The sequence below is a fragment of the Gavia stellata genome, chromosome 5 (genome assembly GCF_030936135.1).
Source record: "Gavia stellata isolate bGavSte3 chromosome 5, bGavSte3.hap2, whole genome shotgun sequence".
Lineage (NCBI taxonomy): Eukaryota > Metazoa > Chordata > Aves > Gaviiformes > Gaviidae > Gavia > Gavia stellata.
In genome coordinates, this window is record NC_082598.1 from 47,879,398 (window position 1) to 47,899,181 (window position 19,784).

Genomic DNA, 19,784 nt, shown 5'->3' on the forward strand with positions numbered 1-19,784 from the left:
CTGCTGTTTCGTCCATGGTACAGCTGGTTAGCAAGTGCAAAGGGCTGGTTCAGGTCAAACGCTGATAACGATTTGCTAATCTGATGCTATTCGGTACTACCATTAATGGCTTGGATGACGGAATAGGTTGCACACTTCTTAAATTGACAAACAAAAACAGCCTGCAAGGTAAAATAGCATGCTGACAGATGGGGGCTAGAATTCAAAATTATCTTAATGCACTGAAATAAATAATGTGCAGCTTCAGTAATGCAAAGAGTAGTACTTTTGAACTTCAGCTGTAATAACCAAACTAGGAAATAAGAAATTCTTAAAAAATTATCTGGATGTTTCAGATATTAAAAAATAACATGTTAAGCAGCAAAAAGCAAAACTGAAAAAAGCAAATTTTATACTGGAAATTTTAAAGGGAAGCTTTCTACATGGCATGGAAACCCTCCTTTCCGTTCAGCATCAGAAAGGATTTGCCTGTTGTATTATGTCCTGGGCACCACTCTTCAAGAAAGATGAAGACCACTGGGAAAGAGCTCAGAAGAGTATGCCAAGAAGAACGAATGTTTGATGTAGAAAATATGGACCATTAAGAGAGATGGAAAGAATTATACTTGACCTGTATAACTAAGAGAAGATTGTGGGGGGAAAGTGATAAATACTTTTCCTTCAAAGGGAAGAGTAATAAACAATTTTCCATATACAAGGGGATGGGAAAAGGAGTAGCCAGTTTAAATTATGACAATGTAAGACAGACATCAGAAAAAAGAAAAAGAACTTTCTAGTATCTGTAGAGCACTAGAAAACATTGATGAGAGCTTATAATTTCTCCAGTCATAGCTGATTCTGCCTCAATGCAGAGACAGACCCAATGAGCCCTCAAACTCTCTTTGAGCCCCTTCTTCTGCAGCACCCCCCCCCACTGCTGAATCCACTGGCATACCTGCTTTGAAGGAAGGAGCAAGGCAGATGCTTGCATTTACAATTAGTTACCATTTTCCACATATCCCAGCATTTCCCATGAAATGGCAATGACAACGCATTATAATAGTCCAGATGGTTGTCACTTCCTTTTTTTCTGCTGTTTTTTCTTCTTTGCTAATATTTTTTGTATGAATTAAGTATTTGCAGTCTGCTATATTAGCAAATGCATTACTTGCTCTATCTTAAAAGGAGATAATATTTGAGATACTTCTATTAAAAAAGAAAGCTAAGCAAAACATTATAACAAGCATTAATGTCGATAAAGCACTTACAGAGCCTCATGCAATGAAACAGAAGTAGGAAGGAAACACTTTGACATTTTCTGGAAAAAAAAAAATTGTCCAATGAAAGCTAAATATGCACCAAATACATATTTGTGTGTGTATGTATGTATTTTCTCTCAGCAGCCTGTAAGAATTCCTGCAAGACATTTTTCTGCAACTAAGCTATAAAGAATTAACTTTATCAGAAACACATTATCTATTTGTCCCAGCAAATAGCTACGTAGTTATGGTGGCTGCAGCATTTTTTTTTAAATTTAGCACCGTAAGAGAAGAACTGAACAGCACTGAGAACTGACTTCAAATAGCATTTAGAGTACAAAATTTACAATATGCATAAATAAAAAAATCATAACCACCTCTGTCATTGGTTGGTTTTCCTACCCTTTACTGTATTAAGTATCAGGGAATGTGCTGTTTAGATAACCAGATACACACTGCAAGGAGTGAACAGACAAACCAAGCTCCCTGTGACCAATTTATAATCTGAAAGCTGTTTGTGCAAGCCATTTGGGAAAGATGAACAAATACAAGATGGATGGTCTTCGCCCCCTAGTGTTTGCTTAAGAATTAATGTAAAACAACCATAAAAGAAGGAAAATTTTAAAAAGTAATTTCTCTTGTAAAACACAACCAGAGAACCCAAGAATGTTTGTCTAAAGCATTACATAAGCATAAAGACTCTTTGTAAGACATCAACTCACAGAATTTTTTTTAAAAAAAACAGTAAGATGAATCCTATTTGCTGTGTAGAGAGAAACTTTGTTTGTACTTCTTAATTGTATATGCATAACAGTATGAAACACTGACACAATTTGCTTTAAGAACTCAAGCAACTCAAGCAAGAGGCATTGTCTGGGTTCTGTGAATTAGAGTGGTTTGCATTAATAGGATTCCGTGGATCTGCAAATAACTGCTCAGCAGCGCATTAGATGTGGTTGAGTTACATACAGATGTTGAAAAACAGTTTACTGTTAAGCACTTCACTGCTTGAGTGAACGCAAGTGCCGTGCAAAGCTTGCCCCAGCAAAGAGCCCCATCGGTGAGGCAAAAGTGTCAAATGGAGCTGGGATTTCCAAGAACCTGAGTACAGAAATCTTCTGCTTGTCACACGGGAATGACTAAATGGAGTTCACTGCTTTACTTTGCAGCTCGTAGCTGTCGCCAAACAACTAGACGGTGATGCACTGAGGGGCCAAGCTAATACACCTCATAATCCAAGAAGACTGTGGGCAATCAACTGGACCATTACTAAGAGAGTGAATGAAAGAAGCAGCAGCCATTCTCATCCCCTGCAGATCAGAGATGGAATGCTAGGGTTTTTTATTTTTATTATTTCCTAAAGCATTAATCAAGCACATCCCAGGTCTGAATTTTCTAGTATTTTTAATTGCCTTTTATTAGACGCTCAGTTCTTTCCTTGAAACAAATTTCAAACAAGATCATACCACTCATCTAACACAAAAGCAGTCTCTGTCCCTTTTCATAAGGAGTTACTGGAATGATTGAATCTGCATGCATTTTCATCCTTGCCCAAAGCAGTTCTCAGGAGTAACAGCTTATTTTTGCTAAAGCCCACAAGAACATGAAATCTGGAGCTGGCTCTGAAGACAGCTATTCAAAGTGTGGATGAACTACATCCTGCTGCTGGTGGGAACCTAGTGACAGACATTTATTGCCCACCAGAGCTGGAAGGGCTCCTTATCTACTTAAAGAGAATCTATTCAGTTCTGAACAGCGCAGTATTTTAGGGAAGGTAGTCGGTCTTCCTAAAATAAAAGAAAAAAATATGAAAGAAATTTGCAAGCTGATGCAATACACAAGACAAGCCTGCACTTGTACTATTATTAGTATAATATGTACTTGAAATGTATATAAATATGTACATCTGATCCTGTCATAAAAATAATCTTCTCTTTTACATTGCAGACCATGTTATTTAAGGGCAAAACATAGCAACCCCGGCAGGTAAATTGCCCAGTGTTAATATGTCATCAAGTATCACCTCCCATTTAGTTTTCTATAAAAGCCATTACCTAGCAATGATCACAGTGATAAGGCAGCTTGTTATCCATTCCTTCCTTACTGAAATAAGCACAGCCTCATGGACCAGCTTGGGAGATTCATTCAATCGGGTGCTAAAGGTATGTGACTAGACATATTAGAGTGCTTTACCAAGAGTTTTGCTACATTTTGGTAGGTTTTTTCCCAGGACTGACAATCAAAATCAGAAAAATCTGTCTCCTTTCTCTTGTAACCTTGTCCAAAAATAGCAGTAGTGTGCATTTGCAAGATATAAAGAAGAAGGGAGAGATGAAAAAAGCTTGTAGAAAAAAAATTGTACACTTACTTAAGAAGTGAGGAAAAGTCTCTAGCTATTGGTCCTTTATGCATTTAGAATAAAGCTAACGCAGTTTTAACTAGGCAATTACTTCTCTGAATGATACCATACTTTAATGATTTTTAGATAAAGGCAAAGAGAAAAACCACAAATCTATCTAGACTAAGTAACTCTTGCACAGAGGCCACGTATAACCTTCCTGAAATAATTCCTTCCAGGTAAGAGCTCTGGATGAAGATGAGCTATCTCTTAAAAACCCATTCTTTTTCAATATGTTCATTAATGAAAATCCAACCACAATTAAACATTGGGAATACAAAAATAAAAATGTTGTACCTTATTGCTGCTATGCAAGAGCTTAGCTTCCAGTTCTTCCCACTGGGTCCTGTTACATCTTTTTCTGCACTAGATCAAAGAGCCTATTATTATTAGCTATCAGTTCCCTATATAAGTAGTTACAGATTGTGATCAATTACCTGCTGACTGAAGTTAAAAACACCTTTAAATTCAATTTACAGTGTTAACTTTAAAAATATCGTTAATTTCTGAGGTTTTTATATAAGCTTATAATAGTATGTCCCTGGCCATGTATCCCTGATTATACATGCAGGGAAGTAATTTCTTCTATAACAACATTGACTGCAAAATCAGGTTTATCTGACTAATCATGATGGTTCTCAGAGCTTCTCCAGTAATCAATGTTTCCTCAGGCAAAGCACCTGCAGCCCATCCTGAACATATGAGCTACCTTACTAGTTCTTACATGCATGTTCTATATTTGGCTTTAAACATGTGGTTTGCTCCTGGACCTGGATCCCTCTCATTTAGTTACCTCCTTGCTTTTTTGCTTATCCATCCTCTACTCTTTGAATCTTCTATAAATATTGGGTTTATTCACATCTTTGACAAAAATATATTTTATTGTAGTGCCTACATTAATTGTACTTTTTATTGCTACTTAAAGAACATAGTGCTCTCAAGACCTTATTGTCTAATATGTCTAAGGTCTTGCACGACCTTACTGGTTATCTAGGAGCAGCTTGGATACTCTAACTCACTTACAGCTAGTTTAGCTGTGTTGGTTACAAAACCTTAGTCCAGATACACACAGCCCAAGTTTTGCACAGTATATGATGAAGGATTAATCATTTATAAACTCCCACCCACTTATTACTGTGGTATGTTATTTTACTATTCATTAACTGAGACCTGGCATAACCATTCTATTATTAATTATATATCACTGGAATGTACCTATTCCTCACAAAGAGACCAGATCCCAAAATAAACAGCTAGTCCCGACATACACATTTCATAATATTTTCCAATCCATCACATGTGAGAAATCTCATACTAGAAATTTACCACTTGACCCTATGTAGAATAGTTAACAATCTTTTTTCTTTATTTATTTCTATTTTTTTTAATAATAGCATTCTCTAATGAAATATGAAAGTAGAGTAAGGATTCTTAAAGTCACCCACCTAGTAGTGCTTCCTCTGGTGAAAGGCAGTAATGAAAGCAGCAGTATCATATTAGATAATCTTATGCACTAACAGCAAAACTTTTGCAATCAGATAAAACATCATGTATACTTACTGTAGTACCTATGCACAAGAGCTGAAATACAGTTTAGTTACTTATTTGCATAGATTCTAAGCTACATTTCTGCTGATTAAGCTGTTTTTTGATGGCAATGGACTTTTATGTAGGAATATGCTATCATTCTCTTACCTAGCGCAGTGTCTATAGGAGGAATAAACACACACAGCACTTTCCCTGGAGAAAAGGGTCTGACCCGCTTGTAGTCTCTTCTTGGAGTCTGTGAGCAGCAGATGCAGACACATGCTAGGAATGTACCTTGCTCTCCTGTTATTCAGGGAACACGCAAAGTGCTTGTCTCACTGCACATGCACTGGTGAGAGAGAAGCCTACAGCAAAACCAGAAATCCACTCCATTCCAGTGCAATGTACAAAAGCACACACGGCTGAACAGCTTTGCAATGGGATCCAATAGTCACTAGAGTGAGGAGAGAAACTTCTGAACAGTTTTCCAGCAGAAAACTGTTTGATGATTAAAAGGGGTCACAGTAAATTATACCAGTATAGATCAAAGTTCTTACATAGACCTTTAGTGAACAACATAAAGAAAATTCTTTCCCTTAAGAAATATTTTGAGATCCAGCACAATCTGGGATTTCATTATCACAGTCCAGAGACTGTGCAGAGACCAAAGCAACATCCCAGAGTGTTGATGTGGTCAGGATAGCTTTGGCAGATGACTCTTACATCCCTTTGTTCCTTTGCCCAACTGTAATAGCCGCAAGTAAATCAGCATTATAAAGGGTATATTCTCTTCCTAGCAGGCATGCCACACTATTAAATCTATTTTTGGGTTAAAAAACAGAATTAGGGAAGCATTTAATTGCTGTTAAACACTAATCTAAATAATATATCTTCAGATCCTAACTATTATTGTCTCACAAACTTTCTTTGATTTATTGTTCTTATGGACTTTCTTAACAATAGAATAAAGTAGCAGATAATCTGTAAATGAAGCACTTTGCAAAGAGACTAGATACAGGAAAGGTCTTATTAAGTTTCCATCATTTGGATGTTCTGAGAGAGAACATTCTGTTCAAAACCATACTCAAAAGATCATTCAGCAACAAGCATAAGAAAATTACTACATTTGAGGTATTGATTATATTCATTACTGTTATAGCTCTTAAACTTAGACGTAAAAATGGTTTGGTTTTTTAACATCAGTTTGTAGAAAACATGGGGTAAATGAAAACTAAAAACATTCCTGTTTCAAAGTTATGGAATCAGACAAGTATGCACCTAAAAAAAAGAGAGTAGATTTCCTTTTGAACTTGTAACCTTTCAAGTTTTATGCAGAAACTTTTAACAGTGAAAGAGTGAGATTCCCTTGCATATCATTCTATATTATTCCCTATTTACCTTAGGGACCAGGCCTTCAATGGGATGTTACTGCAAAAATCAGATGCTTAGCTTTTTACAGTAGGTTCACAGCAACCTGTGGTTTCAGATCACTGAGGTATGTCAAAATCCAATCTTTTCCACAGAAGTGGAACTACTCTTTTATATTAATGATGTGCTTAAAAAATGGTGTGCTTAAAACATTGCAAGATATAATCTGTTCTCAGGCAGCACTAAGCTCATCTCTTAGCACACAACTCTTTCATCCTGAGAAGCAAGTTCACTACTTAAAAAGAGAATTTACAATTAAACGGAAACTTTACAACTGCTTTCCAATATCAAAATTATGTGGTTTCCTTTCTTAAGTGCCATTTAACTGCTAATTTTAAAAATGTGTTTTCACTTTGTTCCATATTAAGGAATATTGGAAAAGGTACGATTGTACTTAATAAAGAAACTGCTGCCACATTTGGAAGACAGAAGGAAGTATCATCAGGAGTTTGCCTCATCCACTTCATTTCATGGAGTGCATAATATTGTTCAAACGCAGAGCAAGACTCGCAAAGTGCTGTGGCTGTTAGTCGTTGCAGGCTGTCTTGCCATTGTTATTTGGCAAATCTGCAGTCGCTTCATCTACTACTTCAGCTGGCCGACCACAACTACAGTTGTAGTTCAGTATGTGGAAAATGTCAAATTCCCTGCTGTGACATTTTGCAACTTGAACAGGTAAAAGTTATGCTTGTTGTTTGCTCTTGAGAGGCAACGCCTCTTTATCTGAAAGCAGTCAGGTTCCACAACTTGCTTGAACAAATCACATAAAACAAGTAAAATATGGCTCTGAGGGGCATGTCTTCCACACCACCATATGAGATTTAAATGAAGAGGAAAATACGCGAAGGGAGGTTGTTTTTTTAATCTTCCCCCTCCTTCAGATGAACAATTGCACTACAGATTTTTAAGTTTCAAAACACAAGTTGGAGTAGAAAAACCTCTCTGGTGGTGTTCTTCTATGCATGAGTGTTGCTTCTACAGTGTAACTAAGGGACAGTCATCAGTCACATCCTAGTTATAAATAAAAGACAAGATTTGCAAATAGAGAGATTCAAATAGAAACCTCATACAAATGTAGAAATCTTAGGCAAAGTAGATACTTTTTTTCCAGAGGTGTTCAGCCTTTACGGTTCCAGCTGATGTCAGCGGGATTTGCAGGAGGGAAGCATTTGGGGGGTTTGGAAGTCATGTATCTAAGCAGGAACGTCACTACAAATTTCTACATTTGAAGATAATGGCCAAGATTCAGATGCAGCCACTTTGAAAATAATATAAGAAACCTACAGCCTGACTTTTAGAGCAAATATGTAATTTAGGAACAGTTTTAGAAATACAGAAAGTTTACCCACATTGTTTCCTCAAGAAGTGTAAGTTTTCTTATCTTCTACCTTTTGCTGGCAGAATCAGCCAGAAGTCCAAGTCTCAAGTATCTGTAGCTGTTCTGCTTCACTACGCCTCCTTCTCATTGCCCTGCATAAAGCCATCCTGGGTTTTACTGCAAAACATGCACTGCAGATGGAAGTCCCTCTTGATTACAGTGGGCTGTCTGTTATAAAAACGCCTCACTTCTTGTAACTATAGCAGCAGAACATTGTAAGTAAATAGCTATTGAGCATGGCAGTTGTCCGCCTAAGCAGCAGTTTGGTGCCACATCCATCTGTTGTTCATGCTGTGCTTATCCTTCCCTCCTGTTTTTAGTAACCAGATTTTTTGTTGGCAGGGCAAAGAGGCACAGATCTACCGTTGTCTTTATTTTTTGACTCAAATTCAGTTGTGAAGAGTTGTTCCTACCAATCTTCCTTTAGTTGGGGCATTAAGATCTATTATACAAATACGATGATATGTTTTTAAAAATAGGATTACATAAAATGGCAATTCTAAAGAACATGGTATTGTAGTTTCATTTGTGTTTATTCTCTTTTCAAATGTCTAATTGTTCTATAAACCCTTACTTTACTTCAATAAAGGACTTCTATGCTGTACATCAGGAAAGCACCTCCAACGCCTCATCATGTTTTTGAGATTTTTCAAGTGGATTCTAGGAGTAAGGATCACCCTTGGTTTATACCACTGTGTCACCAGCCACAGAGCTCATGGGAAGGTAGACTGTCTCTACACTGGGGTGTAGTGTCTTAATAAAGCAGGCATGAGATTACTGCAAATGCACTTAGAAATCAATTTTCTAAATGATGGAAGACAGCGTTTTCGAAAGGAACGGCTCCTCTCAGCTGGTTTCCCACATGTAAATGCAATTGTTCACCTTGTTATCAATTCTACAAGTCTGGTTGTTTACTTATGCAGATGGCTAATCTACTCAGGTTTTTAGGTTTTTATTTTTTTAATAAACAACCACACACAACAGAAATGCTTCCAATATGACTGACCAGAATAGCCATGGGAAGGTGTCCATTTTCTGTTTTCAGATATGGAAAACACCTTCCTAGACACAGAGACTACATTGTTTATTCATGTTGTAGAAATCAAAGTGCAACGTGGTGGGCAAGAATCACTTATAGTTTGCCAGTAGGTAACAAATCGTGTCAGATTTGGCAAGAGCAGCCTTGAGATCAGTCCTATAACTCTTCGGAACTCCAAAAAATTCTTTCTCCTTCCCACTGACAGGTTTCAAGCTCATGCAGTAAGCAACCTCAAAATAATTTTTTTAATTTGGAACATTGTGTCTGGAGTTCTCCACAAATTTGCTATGGAAGATAAATATTCTCAAGAGCTAAATGATTTCCTTCTTGGGAACCAGAACTTCAGCATCAAAGAGTTTACAAGGAAAAATGGGTTTTATCTGAACAGCAGCACGTTGCTAGAATGTGAATTTTTTGGAAAGCCATGTTATCCACAGGTAAATATGTTTATTTTACTAAAAGAGTAGCATGGAGGGGCAGGGGATGTATTCTTACCACTCAATTTGAGACATCTAGCTTTGCCAGCTATTCCCCCTGTTTTCCCTTTACAGTCAGCCAATGGAGAAAAAAAGTCCTGCTTTAAATCACCCTGAGAACCCCAATTCTCCCACTGACTGCAGAGACAGCCTGCTGGACTCCCTGAACCGTAAAATGGGATTTCAGTCTAAATTGCTCTCTGCCTAGTGCCACTTCTGCACAGATAGCAGCCTTTGAAAGCTGTCATACCTCCAGGCTGTATCTAACAACCTTTTCCATAAATGGCCTATAACGAAGGTCAGTTTGAATGGAGTTTTTTGCATGACATGATTGCGTAGTTTTGTCCTTGAGGTCAAGAATATAGACAGCCAGGGTAACCACATGCAGAGTCCACCGGAATTTTAAATAATGAGGTGAAATAGCCCATCTTTGGGAATTTTGGACAACAGCCAAAGAATATGGTCTTCCCATTTTTATGTCAATTCTTCCATAGAGTAATTCCCAACTTAAATAGAAAATGTGAACACAAAAGTCAGGCCTATAGTCTTTCAGATTAATCTAACCTTTAGATATGCTGTAGCTTCTAAAATTAGGCATTGGAGAGTTCTCTTAACTGAAGACACTAGTTCTAATAACTAAAACTAAAGAAATGAGATGCAGTCATATTAAATGCTGAGGTGGCTTTGGGAAAAAATGCAAATATTGTACTTTCATATGTAATACAACATTTAGTTTTGAAACAGTCTTCACTAAACACCTACTGGAAAAATTAAACAAGTTGTTTTTGAATATATAATTTATATATAATGTAACAGATGTAGAAAAACAACAGGGCCTCATTAAATGATCCTGAGCAGCTCATAGGTATTAATAAACAACGTGAAATTTCTCCTTTAAACTTCATTTTGTATAGAAAGTGATAAAATCCTTTTAAGTATTTCGATCAGTACCACTTTCTGATTGTAATACTTAGCACTGCCTTTGGAGGAAACCCCCCACACAACCCCAGTAGTCCATCTCTTGCGCTGTAATTCACTAAGGAAACTTCAAGTGATTTTTCTTTCATTTTACTCTTCCCTATTTTCCTTTATTGAAGGATTTTGAACACGTTTTCACTGAATACGGAAACTGCTTTACTTTTAATCACAATGATCTTTTAGCAAGAAGAGTGACTTTGTCTGGAAGAGGCTTACATTTGCTTTTTGATGTCCAACAGGTACAGCTATCCTAATGATAATAAACAGCAAATCATGTAATAACTTATAGATGAGGTGTTTTGGTTTTGGTTTGGTTTTTGTGTTTTTTTGGTTGGTTTTACACAGACCTACAAAATTTTGTGCATGAAATTCTGTATCAAGACTATTTCTGAGTGAAAGGGTATTTTAAAGGAAAGATCTAATACAGATTTAAAAAGTCAGAATTATTATTGACTCTGTCCCCAGCTAAATGGTTCTGAAAGCTGCGAGTTAGTGTATATATACACAGTTCACCTACAATTGAAACATGTCATCAGAGCAGTAATTTAATTTTATACAAGCACTTTGGGATAACATAATTTCATTTTAATAAAAGGCCCTGTAGGGAAAGTCATATGGTGCCAGTTTCTAAGTAGTACTGGATTTCAGTTGCAGCAGCAGCAGCTGTAAGTGCTCAATGCCAGCTAAGATCTGGTCTTTGCACTGTAAATAGTCTCTGACCTTATTAGAATTGTCTTTGACCAACAAAACCCATAAAACTCAGGGAATATCACCTTGTGAGATGAGGGAAAAAACCTAAAATCTAGAGTGATAAATTACTTAGACGTTCACTTTTGTTCTCTAGGAATTATGAAACAGGAGTGACAGGTTCTGGAGAGGGTAATGGAAATTTGCTGAAATGTGATGGGCAGTTGCAAGTAAAAGGAACGAATACCCAAGTTATGAGTAAATGTTCATCTATGCCTTCTTGCTTTTGAAATGGGGAGATGACAGAAGGAATAAAAAACCTGAAAGTTTATAGTAACTGGAAGGAAACCACAGAGGTAATCAACAAAGGAAATTCAAGTCAGTTTGCTTCTACACTTTTCTGTAAATTGCCAAAAATATGACTAGAGATACAAGACCAAATAAAAAACTACAGTACTATTTTAAATATAGCTAAAGCTTCAGATGGTAAGCAAAGCCAAAACTATTTTAAATAATTATTTTTGTATCAGGAACAATTCACTGATGAACCTGCTCTTGGTTATACTGATGCTGGTATAACTTTTGTTATCCATTCACCCAAAGAGCGTCCACGCTTTGATGGTTTAGGTTTATTAACACCGGTCGGCATGCATGCACAGGTCGCAATCCGCCAGCTGAAGGTAAGGACTTTGTCCATCAATTGGAAGTATTGGTCTTTACTGTCTTTAATTCTCTTCTGAAGCGTGACAATGAATTAGACGTTTTGGAAATTAAAATATTTATCATGCCAAAATGACTCCTAAAAAGAACTTTTCCTCCGGACACAAACAAAATTCCTGCTATTGGCGGGCGGGGGGAATGTCATTGGTCTTCATAATCTGTATCTATTAAAGTCAGCCTTTCTTTCCTAATGTCTTACAGTCTTGCTGACATATAATGACACAAGGACACCACAGCATTTCCCCGTCAACGCATTTTGTTAGCATTAAGGTTGTCTCAGATTCCTAGTGGAATCCAAGTGGAGTGGACTACCCTTCTGCTCTAGGCTGTCTGATCACGTCCTACTTTTGTTGTGAGAGAGAGGAGATGATTTTATAATCCCAAAAGCACGAACTGTAATTGCCTCCAGTTAAATCACAATGTTACTGCTTATGTCTTCAACAGGCTTCCTTCAGCACTTTACAATGTGAGAAAATAATATCTAATTTTAAAACAGAAACAAAAAAATGATATCTTCTGTTATTATTACCCTACAGTCAATTATCCAAGAATACCCATGGGGAGAGTGCAAGCCTGATATAAAGCTTCAGTATCACAAGATTTATAGTACTAATGGATGTCTGCAGGAATGCAAAGCCCGGTACATACAAGACTGGTGTGGCTGTTTGCCATTCATTCTTCCAGGTATTTCTCAGGAATATCATTATACCATACACTGATCATCTTGCTAGGAGACCTCACCTGTTATTGAACAGCAAAGGAGATGGAGCACATGCTTGAGGGATATCTATAGCTGGATTTAATTAAAATTATATAAGCTTTTTTTTCTTTTTCTTTTTAAATTCAGAGAAAACAAGCAAGCTATTTGGTCAGCTCTAGATCTAGCATCTGGGTCATTGGCTATTCTTAGGATACAGACCAAAAAACTTGAAAGAAAAGATTATGCCTCAGGGCTGTGAGACAAGTCTGTAGTCTTCAATCTGACTTCCTAAAGAGCTGGAACTAAATCCATAAGAAGTCATAGATTTTCACATGTACCATAGAAAACCTACTTTGCAAGTGTTTAGCAGCCGCAGCAGAACTGGTTGCTTGAAGACAGAAACCAAGGTCTCCTTGGATGGAGCCATCTGATCAGCCCAAAATGCGGAGTACAGGTGTATCCTGTAATACTCCCCTTGAGAATCCAGGCATCTTAATCACTCTAGAAATGTAAAGCTGTAACATTAAGCCCTGAGTAGTCTCCTCCCTCCCACCTTTTCAGCATTAAAAGTAATGATAATACTGTCACCTCTTTCTGAAGCAAAAGCTGGAACCCAAATCTCTGCTCTCACAGCTCTTTTTTCACAACTAGTGGGCAAGAAAGCCACTGTCACGCCTGCACTTTCTGACTCTGTATTTTTAAATATCCCCAAGCAAGGTAGAATGTTTTCACTAAGCGATACCCATTAATGAGTTAACTCCAGCCTGTTTGTTTGACAGCCTCTTGGAAATGAGGTTGGAAATCTCCCAGAAACTCTCATGGAAAAGGGTTTGAGAAGGAAATTAAGTCTAGGTCTCCCATACCCAGGGTGAGAGCTTTATACAGTGGCAGCAAGATAAAGGAGGGCAATGTTCTTTAACTGGGTGCTAAACTGCTAAATAATATTTCCATGCAAGGGAAAATTTGGGGTGAAACTGAGATCATTTGAAATCTGAAAATTTTGCTGTTAGCTCAGGGTGCTACCATACCCCTTAGGTTTCTAAACAACTCTTGCATGAAGTTCAAAACTTTTACTGAAACACAGGGCGTGTCTACCCTACTTTGTTTTTTCATTTCCACTAGGAAAAGCAGAAATTCTTGGCTTTAGCAAGCTAACAGAAAGATTGAGCCACAGGCTTAAAGGCAGTTCTGGCTGGCATGCATCATAAAGATGTTTGCTCCAACAGCAAGCCTCCTGGCTTGGTCTGTTGTCTCTTTTTGCTATGTACCCCTTTTGGTGTTGGTAACTGCACTGGGCGCAACTGAATTGTTTTCTCAGTTGTATAATGATAAACATGAAGTGGTGAGCAGGCTTTGTTGACCATTACATTTCAGTTTAGTACAAATAGAGCTAAGTGTTGGATTGTTAATCAAAGTTCCTAAAGTTTGCTGTTTATTTTTAAGGAAATGGAATAGAATGTGATTTGCTGAAGTTTTACAATTGCGTTTATCCAGCAGTCTGTAAGTAATAACTTCATATTTATATTTTCTAAGCCAATTCCAAATAGTAGACAATATTTATCAATTAAAATACTGAAAGTCGTACTGAAATGGAGTACATCCCAGTTCATTTAACATTCTGAAAACAGAGACCAGACAGAGCATTAACTAGATGCCAATTAAAGAGAAAAAAAAAAAAATTAATTTTAGTAATCAGAAATGGTTCAAAATGGAAGAATGCTCAGTTAATCTGTTTTCAGTTATCAAGCCTCTGGCTTGCATTTTTGTATCTTCATGGTATCATCCTTCTAGCTCCAATGTTGTATTCTTTTTGTTTATGACACAGAAGTGAACAGCACAGTAATAAGAGGTTTGCTAACTGATAGAAAATATAATTCAAAATCACTGGATTCTAAGCTTTTATCTTTTCAAAAGTAAAATGGTTTATATTTTTTCAAAGTGTTCCAAATGCAATTCATTTCCATAAGCAAGTAATCTGCACACAGTAGATATGAAATTTCTAAGTCACTACAACAGACTTCCTGGGAAATACTGCAAATGGTAATCTGAGAAGTAACTTCTCATGAACTTTAGAAAGCCTGCTTTTTAATTATTTTGGATTCTGCTATGTAACGTGACTCTCCCTTCCCAAAGGAATGGATGATTAAGAAATCAAGTAGATGATTAAGAAGTTTTAGGGGGCCTGTGCAGGAGTTTATTTCTGTTTTGATTAGGAGTGTGCAACGTTCAGGCAAGATCTACTACTATGAACAATGACTACTTCTTTTTCCTGTGGCCGTTTTGAAATAGATTCCACGAAGTTCACATTCTTAAATAATCATGAACTTTAATATCCTGTCATGGTGGAAATACATATATTGCTTTACTTAATGGATATTAAAACAAAAATGACCCCTAAGTCCTATCAAGGATGGATAGGATTCAGAGCTGGACCCCAGAGGGAACTGGCATCACAGAACTGTACATGGTGAACCAAGTACGATGCCTGGCTTTTAGGTGTCTGGTCCCCAGGACCACAGGTTAGGTGCTAAGTCTCCTTTTACAGCGCAGGAGAGAAAAACACCTAATAACAAAATCTCAAAAGCCAGTGCCACTGATCCAGTATCTGAGGGACCTACTGTTGGTGAGAGCATTTATTTTAGGAACTCTAAAAGCCAGCTATCCAGAATGAAAGCCACAACCCTAGTGTCCCTGGAGAGCACCTAAAATCATCAACCAACAGGCTGAGATATCTCCTCCCCTGTGGTTTGCAAAAGCAAGAAGCCCATATGCAGAGGGAACAGACGCAACGGCCACCACCATGCCAGGGCAAAGCATCACAAGCAGGAGGTTATAGTACTCATCTCAGAGTATCAAATGGCTTTGGCTTATGATTTATGCTTCAGGAATTATTTATGCCTCACCATTTTTCTTCTACATTAATTTTCTCCAGCTTTCCTAGATTTCTGTAACGATTTCTTTCTGTTAGAGCCTTGTCAGAGGAATGGCTCCCCAGTTTCATGAGCAGCCAGATCTGCAGAATTTTGTGACTTCTCTTTTGTATTTGAAGAAACAAAGCTGTCCCTAAGCCCTCTTAGCTGTCTTAAGCCCAATTATCAAATGGCAGGCAGGGGTTAAGGAAAAGTGAACTTAGCTTACCAGGATTTTTACATAGTTATCAGATGATAGTAAACTACAACTGACATTGCTCTGGAAGCTGTTTCTGTGCATTGAAAGGAGCTAGGCAAACATCAAGGCATCAAGACCAAGGATTATATACCTAAGTATGTAATCAGAAAGCTAGCACAGAACATGGAAAGTTTAACTGTGAATGAGAAATAATGAGCACTTAAAGTCCTAATGAAGGCAGAAAGACTTACAGGTGCTGAATTTCTTTGGAAAAAGTGACCAAAAAATCTCAACCCTTATTACTATGCACCATTTTCCCAAATCCCAGTTACAAATACTCATTTGTTCCTTCAAAACTGGTAAGTATCCAGTTTTTTAAGGATAATTAATCCATATCTTTATCAAAGTCAGTTAAAAGCAATTTTGTAAGTTTAAAAGAAAGTCTTAAAACTGTGTGCTTTTTTAAGAAACGTTATGCAATTCTTTCTCCTGAAATTTCAGATGATATAGAGATAAAAGGATTATGTACAGTAGGAACCCACAATTCCACTTGCCCTGCCCCATGTGAAGAAACGGATTATCCTACCACGGTCACCTATTCAAGTTTCGGAGGAGAAAAAGCCATAAAATACTTTTCTACAAAACTGAAGAAAAGCCCAGAATACATCAGGTAATCTTGCTTAACACCTTGTCTAATAAAGAAATGATCAATTACTTCTAAGTGTGCTAACAGAGTGTGTGATGTAAATGGGACCTTTTAAAAAGATACTCTTATGTGTGGTATTAATAATGTTGTCTGTGAGATAAATAATCTCTTAGAAAAAATTTGATTTATACATATTCATATATATAAAATATACTTAGATGCATTTAACTATACTGTCTCAACAGTATTGACTACACATTTTATCCAGGAAATGGTGTTAGGACTTGTGTTTTGCATAGAGTTGTGTCGCTCAGTACTAGCACTGAGCTGACATAAATCTCCATAGTTTTAAATTCATAGGAGAGGTATCATATATGCTTATGCTTTAATAGAGCATACGTGCCTTACTCTTACAATATAATAAATTGATGCCAGATTTCCTTGCAAACACAAGCATATCCAAAACCAGAATGATTTCTAGATTTTTTTCCTAGAAAGATACAATCTAGTTGTCAAAGAGCTTTTAATACAGTTTTATAGACTGAATTGCCTCTTGTTCACAGACATAGATGTCAGCAGTACAAATAAGTATTAAGACAAGTGCTACATGAACTTATAGTATCCACAACATCAAAATATGTTTATAAAGAACTGTAGAAAATTTGGCTAATGAAATATCTATGAACACGTCATTGTTTCAGTGACTTCACTTTTCTCACTCTTGAAGCCATCAGTCTGCAAATGCTTGCATATGTTTATACATGAAGAGGAATTACATGAATCATAGAACACTTTGGTTGGAAGGGACCTTTAAAGGTCATCTAGTCCAACCCCCTGCAATGAGCAGGGACATCTTCAACTAGATCAGGTTGCTCAGAGCTCCATCCAGCCTGAGCTTGAATGTTTCCAGGGATGGGGCATTTACCAACTCTCTGGGCAACCTGTTCCAGTGTTTCACCACCCTCATTGTAAAAAACTTCTTCCTTATATCTAGTCTGAATCCACCCTCCTTTAGCTTAAAACCATTACTCCTTGTCCTATCGCTACTGGCCCTATTAAAAACTCTGTCCCTATTTAAGATTATAAAAATTAAACCTGTTGTTATATGCAAAAGATACTAATCCTTTGAGGACGTTTTATCTTTGTTGATTATTTTATTGTCTGTAAACATCATGCACAACTCAATAATTATTCAATTAAGCAAGTGAAAATACAGAACATTCCCCTGTTACCAAGCCTTAACCAATAGGAATCCTGCCCATGTATTAATGAGTACATATTCCGAACTATAAAACGTAGACATCTATTGATTTCTGAAGATGTAAGAAGGGAAAAGTTAAATATTTATTGGATAGTTCTGCTAGCAACTCCATGACAATGGTAGGAACTCTTATTAATAGAAGCCATGAGAATAAAATTATTTTTATTACTCAGTGCTACCTGAATTTTAGAATTATTACCTAAAGAGATAGAAGTGATCATTTTGTATAGCAAATGCTTTATTTTCAGTTAATATTGTTAATGAGCTCATTATCACTGTCAACCTAAAAATCTGTCGCTGTTCACACTTCTGAAGAATAATCACTACTTTTATTCTTAAAGGTCACAGCATTATGCGTGCAATCATTTATTGTGTCTTTTTTATTCCACAACCGTTATGTTTATATTCTATTTAGGAGTTACACAGAATCTTTCTATAGACACGATATCATAAAGATGAGCTCTTTACTCACACTGAATCATTCCACAGGTCTTGCTCCAACTGAGATTTACCTACTCTTCCGCTTTTGCAGCAGGCAAGAATATAATTAGGTAAGCGAGGCTATTAGCAGAGGATAGAACTAAACATCCGAGTATAGGACAAGGGCTTTTCTGCACAAACATGCTCGTTGAAATAAGCACATTTAAATATACAATTGCACATAAACAAGAGTGGTAGACTACACTTCCAAGCACTGTATCTGCTGTAGGTCAGGATCCTTGACACTTCCACTCAAGCTTATCTTGTGACCCTTAACAAGTATGAGTCTATCTCACTGTACAGATCTAGAGTTACTATTTCAACATAGCCTGAAGATCTACTCCTCTGATAAGCTCCTGTTAAAACTGTTGTTATTAGAACACTTCTTTTTTTCAGTCATCTAACTTATCTTGGTAACTCTAATTGTTCTTTAAAAGACACCATCACTCTCCCTGAACTTGGTCCATTCTGATAAACGTTGGTAAAAATGAACAGCAGTCCTGACTGTCTCAAGTAATGCTGTATTTGTCATTAGGCAGAACCTTGTGCGTATTGACATTAAATATCATGATCTGAGCTACAAAATAACACAGCAGCAGAAGGCCTTGACTATATCCGAGTTGCTTGGTAAGTGAATGTTTAATATTCATTTATTGTTGATTAATAATTAATCTAAAAATAAAAAAAACCACACAAACCAACCTGCTTTTTTATTCTTTCCCATCCTGAGTCATAACCTATGTGGGCTTCTAAACAAAAAGCAAAACCTTTTCTGTTATAATGGTAATAATGATGTCTGCCTCATGGTCATTTTTGATAGTGTCCTGTCATTCCATTAAAGAACCTGCAGTATGGACAGCAGCTGAGAGTAAATTAAGTTTGACACTAGTTTAAGGCTATATCACATGCAGGATTGTAAGAATAGTGACATTTATGGGATTTGGAGGGGAGAGGGAGAACATGGGGAGGAGAAGCAAGAGAATGGTTAAAAAGGCATAGAAGTAGGAAATATTTTAAGCATCTGTTTCACAGTAGGATGTTGTGTTGTACTTGCTTTATTTAGAGTTTTAAGAAACACTTTAGTCTTCTCCAATAAACACTCTGAAGAATATTAATTCTGTTTTCTTAAAGTGATGGATTATGTATATTGAATTTATTTACCACTTGAACCTGGCAGGGTTTTGTTTGCTTGCTAGACTAAACCAAATGCTTCGGATGACATATGTTTATTTCCTTCTATTACAGCTGATGTAGGTGGCCAGCTTGGATTGTTTTGTGGTGCCAGTATGATTACAATCATAGAACTGCTCGAGTATATTTTTACTAACTTCTGTTGGATGTGCATCTTTCTTCTACTGAAAGCTCCTGAAATGCCTCAGTGGAACAATCCATCCCAGAACCAACCAACACACAAGGAAAAAAAGAAGGGAATACAAGAATGTTAGTAGCTTAAAGAAGCACAGAACTAATTGTTTCTGCAACTTCCCTTCCTTTTTCAGATACAAAGGAGTCAGTAATATTTCGCATTGCTCCCTTCCCTGCACTCCTTATTCTTCCTACTTCTTTTATTTCCTAGAACTATTTAACTGTGCTAAATGACTTTAAAAAGTGAACTTTGGAAAGTCTCACTTTCTTTTTCTTTCTTTTCTTTACCTAAAATTTTTAAAATTACAATTTTTTTTAAATAGCATAGCAAACGATACTGACATACAATGCAATT

The 19,784-nt window shown here is 36.8% G+C and overlaps 1 protein-coding gene across 1 annotated transcript; it reads left to right on the forward strand.

Annotated features, from left to right (window-relative positions):
- The first annotated feature begins 3,360 nt into the window (after positions 1-3,360).
- Positions 3,361-19,509, forward strand: ASIC5 (acid sensing ion channel subunit family member 5). The gene is made up of 10 exons (XM_009809395.2): positions 3,361-3,400; positions 6,960-7,266; positions 9,214-9,445; positions 10,582-10,701; positions 11,680-11,829; positions 12,406-12,553; positions 14,013-14,069; positions 16,179-16,347; positions 18,600-18,691; positions 19,310-19,509. Exons 1-10 carry the CDS (start codon positions 3,361-3,363, stop codon positions 19,507-19,509), a joined length of 1,515 nt encoding a protein of 504 aa, XP_009807697.2.
- The last annotated feature ends 275 nt before the right edge of the window (positions 19,510-19,784 follow it).